The sequence below is a fragment of the Papaver somniferum genome, unplaced genomic scaffold (assembly GCF_003573695.1).
Source record: "Papaver somniferum cultivar HN1 unplaced genomic scaffold, ASM357369v1 unplaced-scaffold_41, whole genome shotgun sequence".
NCBI lineage: Eukaryota > Viridiplantae > Streptophyta > Magnoliopsida > Ranunculales > Papaveraceae > Papaver > Papaver somniferum.
In genome coordinates, this window is record NW_020646638.1 from 1152078 (window position 1) to 1163096 (window position 11019).

At 36.7% G+C, this 11019-nt stretch overlaps 2 protein-coding genes and 1 long non-coding RNA gene across 4 annotated transcripts; all 3 read left to right on the forward strand.

The window, feature by feature from the left end:
- The first annotated feature begins 4056 nt into the window (after nt 1–4056).
- LOC113342429 lies at nt 4057–4737 on the forward strand. The gene has a single exon (XM_026586986.1). It carries the CDS (start codon nt 4057–4059, stop codon nt 4735–4737), a length of 681 nt encoding a protein of 226 aa, XP_026442771.1.
- A 467-nt stretch (nt 4738–5204) lies between these two features.
- Nucleotides 5205–5546, forward strand: LOC113342431. The gene has a single exon (XM_026586987.1). The coding sequence runs from the start codon at nt 5205–5207 to the stop codon at nt 5544–5546; it is 342 nt and encodes a 113-aa protein (XP_026442772.1).
- Nucleotides 5547–7856: 2310 nt separating this feature from the next.
- On the forward strand, nt 7857–10403 carry LOC113342479. Of its 2 annotated transcripts, XR_003356691.1 has the most exons (4): nt 7857–8181; nt 8959–9057; nt 9161–9465; nt 10261–10403. It is a non-coding gene; the product is annotated as an uncharacterized LOC113342479 (long non-coding RNA). The 2 variants fall into 2 exon arrangements; XR_003356690.1 differs by having other exon boundaries at nt 9161–10403.
- The last annotated feature ends 616 nt before the right edge of the window (nt 10404–11019 follow it).

The window sequence follows — 11019 nt, forward strand, 5'->3', positions numbered from 1 at the left end:
TTGACCCTAGTCCGTTACTCGGGGTGTTACACTTTTACTGTTGATGTACTTGTGATTGTATTAGGTTTTGTCTGTACGAGTTGCCGAACGCAAAAGTAGGAGATAAAAGCAATTACACCACCTATATTTTAGTTCGGAAACTTGTATGGATAAAATTTAATACAATTGCAAGAGTCCAACTTAATGATCCTTGACTATATGTATATAAAGTTTATATCTCTAACTCTTCTCAATCAACAAGTCTAGACACAAGAGTCCGACCTGCTTGTTAAGAAGAGTACTTAGAAGACATCAAAAATCAATATCCAAGATTAATCTAGTCGTATCCAAATAATAAAATATGGAATTCTTCCAAGCATGAAACTTGTTATCTTTCTTTCAAGATTCGATTTCTTCTAGAACGAGTCTCATATCAATCACAAATAATATCGTACTACTTGTGTTATTCATGTTATAAAGATAAATAATATAATGTGGAAAAGGAAAACACACAAGACACCAGAAGTTTTGTTAACGAGAAAACCACAACTGCAAAAAATCTCGGGACCTCGTCCATATTTAAATGCCGAATTGTATTAAGTCGCTACACACACTAGCCTACTATCAAACTTCGGGCTGCAATGTAGTTGATACCGAATTCATCTTCCAAGAAATTGAGTTGCAGTTGTGCTCCTTAGTCTCTTGAACCCCGCACATTGATTCTCTTAGCTGACATCTTTTACATTCTAAGAGTTGCTTCAGCCTAAGTGAAGACTTTTGACACCAATCTGCCTCTAACAAAGAAGCCTATTTGATTTCTCTTTAGATCAAATAGATCAAGGCTTAGAAATCTGTTTGAAACATATAAAGCTAGCAAACCGCACAAATTCAGAACACTTACACTCAGATAGATGAGAAGCCTGGATTCTTAACCACCTCTCAACAATCGTGAACTGATCAATTAAGAAAAGTTTTTAGAGATTTATCTTGAGGAATCACAAAGTCTGAGGCGAAGAGAACTTTGTGATTTCTATATATCTCGTTCCTAGAAGAGATTACTAAACCTCGATAAAAGAAAGAAAATATCAGGATACACGAATTATCAAGGTAACGATAGTCGGACCTGGCTTCACGAATCCCTAAGTAAAGTCTTTCAGTCGTAGACCTAATTAACTTTCTCAGAGGAAACCTATGTCAATAAATGATGGATCTAGCAATCAACTAGGATACAAAAGTTTCACTGATTAAAATTTTCCAGTTAAACAAGTCTCTCTATTTTTAGATTTTCAAGACTGAGGATTTCTTAGAATTGAAGATAAGATAACTTGAGAATCAAGCAAACACTTTCTCTGTTTAGATGAAACTCTAGTGAGGGTTTCAAGTAAGCTTATGAGAAACTTATCTTGATATCACATAGAGGAATATACAATATGGTACGGGTTCTGGAATCGTGTACGACTATAGTTCTTGGAAAACATGCCTTTCGAACTTGTAAGCAATATTGTGTTCATTTAAACACTTAAGACTTGAATCATGATGCAGCCGTGCCATAGGCCAGCCGGCTCCATCTGCATATTTCCACGCCCCCATGCTGCTTTCCGGCCCTCCTTTTTTCCACTGACCAACCAGGTCGCTCTAAATCCGCCACATGCACATGAGGTGTGGCCGGTTCCATACCTTGTCGGCTCTCTTTCCATCGACCAATCAGGTCGCTTTAAATCCACCACGCACACCAGAGATGTGGCCACGCCCTCTGTTTGGCTGGCCCCATTTCCTATTGACTAATCAGGTCGCTCTAAACCCGCCACAGTATAAAAAAAAAGTAAATTACACCGAATGGCCACAATGCCAATTAGCTTGCCATTCTGCGCCATCATGCTAATGGCATGCCAAACTGCCATTCCGCGCCAACATGCTAATGGCATGCCAAACGTGCCGTGCCACGCCAATTGCTAATCGGCATGCCAAACGTTCCATTCCACGCCATCGTGCTAATCGTCATGCCAACATGCCACTCCGCCGCAGTAACATGCCAACATGCCACAAACAGCGCAATTACGTGCTAACCCACTTTTGTTCGTGGCCAACGCCATAACAGACTCCAACCACGGCATTCTTATCAGAAAACACGTTTTTGCTTTAATGGAATTAGTCGAAACCCTAATTCTTGGTCGTGGCCCAAAATTGCGCCACTTTGGCCCCACAACGTGCCATGAGCCATGCGGGACCCATAAAACCCTAAAAAGGGCGTCGTGCTATGACCACCCATGGCCATCCTTGCGCCTGTGGACGTTCCCACATTATTTCCCTGCCATAATTCCTTTGGCGCGACCATGGCACCATCTGCACAAAAAATGTCGTCGTGTCGCGGCCATATGCCACACGCGCTAATTAGGGTTTTGGTACGCCAAACCCTAATTTAGATAAAGTTGCTACGCCAACCATGCTAAATAATGTTACCTAGGGCATTAAGTTTTATACGGCAACTGGAGCTAATGTTGCCGAGCCATATTTGGGTCTAACACCAATATGCCAAAATATAGCGGCCATGGCTACGCCAAGCGCTATTTGCGCCATTATGTTGCTGGCATATGCCGGTCGTGCCATTGTGTCACTGACATGCGTTAATCATGCTACTATGCCACTGGCATGTGCCAATTGCGCCACGATTCCATTACAAGGTGCCAACGAGATGTGGCCATAATCAACGGCCACCTTTTCTCATAAACTGCAATCACGACCGTCCAACTTCGCCACGGAGTTAACTGGCCCATGATAAGTCTCAGGTTCACACGTCATTTTCCTGCGGCAAGTTCCGTGGCTTGACTTTCCACAACATGATCATCCGCCACTTAGCTGTCGCACGATTGATCAGAATAATTAGGTCTTCCACACAAGACCCACTCAGCAATCTGCTACACATTTTCCACGAAAATACTCGAGACATCAAATATGTCACAAACTGGGGGATGCTCATCAGGGTATTGGTCTGGCGGTTTACAGCATGCGGCGTGCAACACACCTATTATAAGAAAGTGTCAAAAAGCGGGCAGTTAGTGGAAGCAAGAAGTAGTGGGTGTAAACTAACTCGTTTCCTTCATAGTGGGGACGTGGTTTATAGCATTTACACATTACCCCACTTCTACATCACTCAATCATTCCCACTTCCTACGAGATCAGGGTGCTTTCAATTATGACTTGTATAAATAGGTTTCTACCCATTTCAACCAAGGACGACAGAGTTTTAGTTAACAACAACACAAGTATCCATAAAAATACAAAAGAACTGATAGCTTACATTCCGCAAGCCAGTTCCACATTTTGATACAAGTCATAAAATAGCCACACCTTCAGAATTAACTATTCTGGTCTCAACACCTTCTTCGCTTCCCTCCCTAAGACCAACCCTTCTCCTTCACTTTGTGACCGAAGCAAGACCGGAACAACCATTTCTTGGTTTAGGACAGGATTGTACAGATTGATCTCTCGAATCTAAAGTACTCCCGTGCAGTGCACTTGTTTAGGGGATACCTAATGTAACTACAAGGAAGCAAGCAAATAATTCAGTGAAAATAAATTATGTGGTGGGGAGTTCAAATACTTCCCAAACTTCTCAATTTCAATGAGAGTCATCTATTGGAGTATCAGAGGTTTGAGAAGAACTCAAGACAAAGATAAACTTATAAGTTTAGTGAATAATTTTAGTCCCTCCTTGCTTTGGATTGCTGAGCCAAAAGTAAGAGCTTCTAGTAGTATTTTGAGACAAATAAAATTACCAGATATGAGTCAAATGGTAATCCATAATTCTAGTAACACAATAAAATGAAATATTTGGCTTTTTTGGCATTCCTCATTATCTATTCCTTCAGTGATTTCTACTATAAGACAAGCAATAACAGTTCAAGTTGGTGAAGCATTGATTACAGGTATACATGCTGCTTGCCTTACTATAGATAGAAGATCCTTATGGGAAGAACTAAATGGAATCAGTCAGTTGAAGTTACCATGGTAGGTAATTTTAAAGTGGTACTCACTTGTGAATAGAAAAATTGTGGCAGAGCTCCAGAAAGAATTTCAATGCAGGAATTCAAAGATTATCTTGAATCATGCAATTTAGTACAAGCACCCAAGTCTGGTATTCAATTTTCTTGGTGTAATAATAGAGTGGGTAAGAAAAGAATCTTACGTGATTTGGATAAAGCTTTCTTCAACATACAATGGCTGGAGAAGTATGAAGGATGGAGCTACAAAGTGAATGCTAGAGGAACATCTGATCATGGAGCATTGTTAGGTGGGGTAGTTAATATTGCAAAACCAAAAAATATTCCATTTAAATATCAACCTGTGTGGACAACTCATCCAGAGTTTATAAAACTAATTCAAGAATCATGGGAAGAAGAGTGTAATGGAAATCCAGCTTTCAGTTTTATTTGTAAGCTTAAAAGGCTAAAAAACATTTTGAAGAAATGGAATTGGGAAGTGTTTGGGGACCTCAGAATCAAAGTAAAAACCACAGAAGAGAAGGTCCTAGCTGCTTCTTTGGAGTCAGATGAAGATCCTGAGAATATTGAATTATTAAATAAATTGGTGACTGCAAGAGCGGAACATGATTTAGCTTCTCAACAATATAATGAATTAATGAGAATGAAATCAAGAATTCAATGGTTTAAGGAATGTGGAGCTAATACTGCATTTTTTCACTCAACCATGAGAATTAGGAAAGCTTACAATAATATCTCAGAACTAGAAGACACATAAAACAGTTTAGTAACAGATCAAGATCAAATTTCTAATATTTTAGTGTCTCATTATAAGAAGAAGTTTGGAAAAAAAGAATGTGGCATTTGATGAGGAATTGTTTGAAGTAATCCCTAAAATCTTAACAGAAGAGGATAATATTTTTCTTGATGTCGTTCCTTCTCAAGATGAAATCAAAAATGCAGTGTTTGGAATGAATGCAAATATGCACCTGGACCAGATGGATTTCCTGGGAGTTTTTATAAATTTGCTTGGGAGGTGATTGGAATGGAATTGGTGGAGGCTATACAATATTGCTGGAGCAACATATTTATACCAAGAGGCTTTAACTCTATTTTTTTGTTTCTACTTCCTAAAGTCCAAGTGGCTAAGAGAGCAGAGCATTTTAGACCAATTGGTCAGCAAATTTTAACTTCAAAATCATTACTAGAATTATCACAGATAGAATTGGTACAGTGATTGGTAAAATGATTTCAGAGCAACAAGGTGCATTCATTAAGGGTATAAATATACATGAAAAGATAGTATTAGCATCTGAATTAGTGAATGAAATTGATATTAAATGGAGGGGAGGAAATGTTGGGCTCAAAATAGATATTACACAAGCATATGATTCTCTGAGCTGGAACTTTTTGTTTGAAGTGTTGAGAAGATTTGGTTTCTCAGAGCTTGGAATTCAGTGGTTAAAGAAGATATTTGAATCATCTAGGATATCAGTTCTTGTAAATGGTGGTCCTTGTGGTTTTTTGATGTGGGAGAGGATTAAGACTGGGAGACCCTCTCTCACTAATTCTATTTGTGTTAGCTGAGGAAGTTTTGAGCAGGAATATTACTAAATTAGTTCAACAAGGAAAAATTCAAACAATGGTTTGCAGAGGTGGATGCCAACCAACTCATCTAATGTTTGCTGATGACATCTTCATATTTTACAATGGTAATAAAAAAACTCTGGAGAATTTTATAACTATATGAATGAAATACCAGAATAACTCTGGTCAAGAAATAAACAAAGCTAAAAGTAAATGCTTTATGGAGGAGTTTCAGAAGCTAGAAAACAGGGGATTGCAGATTTCTTACAGATGGATCTTTCTTTCTTCCCAGACAAGTATTTGGGTGTTATTCTTAACCCTGGAAGAGTAAAAACACAACAAGTATGGGGGATGGTTGAGATGATGCAAAAGATGCTAGCTGGATGGATGGGTAAACTGTTAGCTTTCTCAAAAAGATTGACTTTAGTGAAACATGTTTTATGCAGTATGCCAATATACACTATGGTAGTGTATAAATGGCCAAAGGCAGTTATACAAACTTGTGAAAGAATTATCAGAAATTTCTTGTTGTCTGGGGATCCAACAGTGAAGAAACTAATTACAGTTAAATGGGATGAGGTAAATGCTCCAGTGGAGGAAGGTGGTTTGGGATTAAGAAGATTAGAATTTATGGACAAGGCTTTACTAATGAAACTACTATGGAAGATAGAAAATGAAGATGAAGAATGGACCCTGTTTATGAGAGATAAATACAAGGATAAATATGGTGAGTGAATCACATCCTATAAACAATCTTCTATCTGGCCAGGAATTAAATGGGTCATGTCTGAAATGAATGAAGGCAGCGGATGGATTGTGGGAGATGGTCAAAAGATATCAGTGTGGAAGGACAAATGGATTAAGGAGTATGCCTTAATAGATAGGCATGCTGAGGATGAATATGTAATACAACATACTGAGCTTAAAGTGAAAGACCTAATTCATGATGGTGAATGGCAAATTCCAGCTCAATTACTAACATACTTTGATGTAAGTGAGTTACCAGTTTTGATGAATGAACAAGATATTAAGAAAAAATATAGAAAAAATATGAAAAAATTTTGACTGGAAAATTTTCAGTGGCTGGTGCAGATCAAGTGATAAGGAAAAAATATGCAATTGTGACATGGACAAAACATATATGGAATCCTTGTGTTCATCCATATACATCAGGCAATTTATAGAAGATATTAAGAGGAGCATGTGCAACAGAGGAAACAGTCAGAAAAAAAGGGATTCTCAACTGTATCTAAGTGCTATCTCTGTGGCAATAACCAAGATACAATGGACCATATTCTGTGGTATTGTACTTTTAGTGAACAGATATGGCATTGGTTGAGTGGAGTATTTCACTGCACAAGTCCAAAATGTTTTGAGGATGTGATGGATGTGGCCAAAAGGAAAAAGTTCTACAATTAAAGAAGTATGGTACAAATGTGCTTTCAACGCTATGGTGGAAATCTGGTTTATAAGAAACTCTGCAATTTATGAAGCTATGGCACCAAATGTGGAAAAGTTCAAGCAAAGAATAATAAGAGTAACAGGTGAATGCAGAACAAGAATGAAGGGAGAGATGTGGGGGACAATGTATGATTTACAAGTACTCTTATTTTTTGGCATCTCAGGAGTTAGAGCTAAAACTACAAGAGTGAAAAAATGCTTCTTTATAAGCTACTAGTACTAAACCAAATATTAATATGTTGTGGTGGATCATCTAAGGGTAATCCAGGGATGACAGATTTGGGATTTGTTGCAAGAAACAGTTCAGGTGCATGTATTGGAGCTGCTTCAGGTGAATTGGGTATAGCGACAAATTACTTAGCAGAAGTAATGGCTCTTATTGTTGCAGGAAAATGGGCCGTGAGCAAACACTTACCGGAGGTATGCGTTCAATAAAATTCAAATGCAGTTATAGTTGCTTTCTCAAAAAACAAATTGTCATGGATTGTAAGAAGTAGATGAGAAAGGATAAAAAAACAGATTCCATCATTCGGTTTGAGACATTCATACGCAGAAACAAATTCATCTGCGGACACAATGGCAAAGATTGTTGTCTTATTAAATAGAGGAGTGGTCCATCTTATATACTAGTATAAAGAAAAGAGGTAATTGGTGAAGCCTCTCATTTCGTCCGGATACCCCAGAAATGACAAACTTATCCTTCATCTAAAATCAGGCATACTTGGTACGCTACGTAAATTTCATGATTCTCAAGGGTACATTAGAACAACGGCTTTCATTCCCTTCTTTCTTCTTCGCTCTAAAAGAACTCTGAGAAAAAGAAAAATCGAGAGCAGACGAACAAAGAAAAACCTCATAGATTAAATTAGAGAAACAACAGATATGGGGAATTGAATTCGTTGACCCAATTCAATGTTGTTCCAACCATAATAAAGGTTGTTTGATTCAATGGGGAAAATTACATCAACTCCACAAAAACCCCTAAATTGTTTCTGATTTCGAAATTTTGGTACTTCATGATAACTGTAAACAAATTATTTCACTTGATTTCGTTCACAATAAGGGGTTCTACTTCAAATTCAACCTACTTTGCTGATTCAGGCAGATTCAGATGATTTGGATTCACTACTCTCGGACTTTAAAGCATCAGACTTTCCGGAAAAACTCTGAATAGGTGAGTTCGATTGTTTATGTATATTATTAATATCTACCTGATTTTTCTTCTTTTCTGATGTTTGCTTCAATATGAACTCCAACTGTTTGATTCTCAAACAATACTGATAAGTTAAGGAAGTAGAGTCTCAAATTAGGGTTTTTGGTAAGTGTTTCCTGTTGATTTGGGTTACAAAAAGAAGAGTTAGATTTCATGGATAGTTAGGCTTAGAAAATGATTGATGGGAGTGTGAGATGATGGTACAGTTGCAGAGTGGGGAATTTGTATTGGTGTTGGGTTGAGAATGATGTGTATTGAACAGAATTTGCAGATGCAGTTAGAGTTTGTATGGTTATGTAGTTTAAGCTGAAATAGAAGTGGTAATGTTATGTAATGAGGTGGATGTCTGGATTGTTGGTGTTGGTGATATGGTAGAAATGGTATTGCAGGGAAGACTTTAGATGAATGCAGTGTTTCAGGACAGTTGAAGGAGCAATCTGGTGATGATATATGTTAATAGAAATGAAGAGCAATGAACTTTTAGTGGAGGCAATAAAGAACTGTAGATAATGAATGTGTTAAAGCTAAAGAACTGTAGATAATGAATGTGTTAAAGCTAAGCTAGGAGGAACATTACCTGCAGCATTAGGATTAGGAAACTGTTCTTTGTTGATGCACTTAAACTAAGTGGGTTGCCAAAACCAAATCCAATTTGTTCAACATGTAAATTTCTAAATGTCCAGTTACGGCTAAATTTGTTCAAGAACTTACTGACTAGGCTATTTTTAAATTTCGTAGGTTACTTTCTGTTGGTACTGTCGGTAAATTCTTTGCCCTAAGTTGTGATGCCAAAACTAAATCCAATTCTTATCTCTTTCTTCTTCTCAAATTGAACAGGTATGTATTTAGGTTAAATTTTGATTGTTCATCTTCAGTTTTCAATATTATTTTTGTGCTAACTGTTTAAAGAATTAACCAAAAGACTTCTTTTCTTTTTCAGTTACATGAATTACAACAAATAACATAGGAGTACTATTACGAAAGCTCAGCTTCTAATACAAATTGAGGTTCGTCGTAGTCCGAGAATAGAAGCGCTGCTAGACATAGAAGCTGAGAAGAAACGACAACAACTAAGAGATATTCGATTAAACAATCGGCGTATTTCTGAAAAGGCAAAGCGAGCAGCAATGACGGAAAATGAAAGACAAGAGCTTCTTCAAAAACGACGCAACGCTTATCGTATACGAACAGCACCACGAGATACACATGCAAACAAAAATGAGCATGAAGCATCAACAAGTTCTGGTATGTTTTTTTCAGCTGTGTTACTGTGTATAATTGTTTGTTGCTTATTAGCATATTAGATGTGTATGTTTTGAGCAGTTTAGGTCACATTTTGTCTTTAAATCATGTGAATGTTTGGCTAGGAATTGATGCAAATTCCGATTCCCACAAATCACATGTTAGTACGGATTCCTTTAGAATTTTGTTTGGATCATGTCCTTAGGTTAAAATCTATCTATAAACCTGAACAAAGGTAGAGTATTCTTCTTTTTTTTTTTGGAGTAATCATGTGGAGTTGATTAAGATCAGGTTTATAGATAGATTTTATTTCTAATAAATAGTTAGATTTTGTTGCATGAATAACTATTCATAATGCTATATTGTCATTCTTTGATAAGTACCCTTTATGCTAAGATATATATAGCAGCAATACGATATTTTGAAGACCCATTAAACTACTATGTTTTTAAAAGCATGGGGTTTTCCATTTTTCTTTTAACTTTGGTCGGGTAATTTTGGCAAATTTAGGTTTCAGTTCCCTCTTAGAGTTCATGGAACAGATGGATAGTCTACAGTGCACACGGTGGATTAAGCTCCATTCACTGTTGTGTATAAAGAAGTCTTTTTGTCCTAGAAAACTACGAGTTACGAATACACATTCTTGATGTAAAAGGACATTTATGATTGAAAATTTATTAAATGAAAATTTTAAGTTTAGTTGTGATTACTTTTGCACATTAACATGAAATGAGTTTTTACCATTTGACATTGATTGTTGATCGAGTGTTGACTTTGACCGTTGATTATTGCACAAAGACAACAACATTACGAAACGAATGTACCGGCATGCGCATCGCGCCTGCGTGCTATACTAGTTACTATAATGAAAAGCCACAATTTCTTGGAAGAATGGAGAATGAAGAACATACGTACTTCAGATTTTCTTAAGTACTTATAAGAGTTTGTAACCTCTATGTTTTCACTTGTTTCAGTTTTTCTTTTGTAATAATTAGCCTTGAAAATATCTTGGCTAACTTTTCTGTATTATGAAATGCTTTGAGTAATAAAATTCATGATTTAGAAAAAAAATAAATGAAAAATTGAAACAAATCAGATTACTAATATGTACTGTCATAATACTAATCAGATTACTCAAGTACTTGAACTAATCAATCCATGAGATTTACAAAGATCGAAACAAATCGAATAAGAAGCAAAGAAATTATTTATTGAAAACGGTAGAAATTGATAAAGTTAGACAAAATTAAACAAAACCAATTAGATAGATTCCTCATTCGAGTAAGTCTAAATCAATCTCAAACCCTAAATCAATCCATGAGAGTTACAAAGATTGAAACATATCGAATAAAAAGAAGAAGAATAAGTAAAGTACCTGATAGATTGATAGAGAGACGAACAGATCGAACTCGGTTAGACAGACATAGAGAGGGTGAAAGATTGATAGAGAGAAAAGAAGAAGAACAGATCGAACTCAGTAAGGCAGTAGGCTGCTCTTCACTCTTCAGAGGAAAAAAGAAGAAGAAAAAAATGACCAGTGAAAAAGTTAGCGAAGAT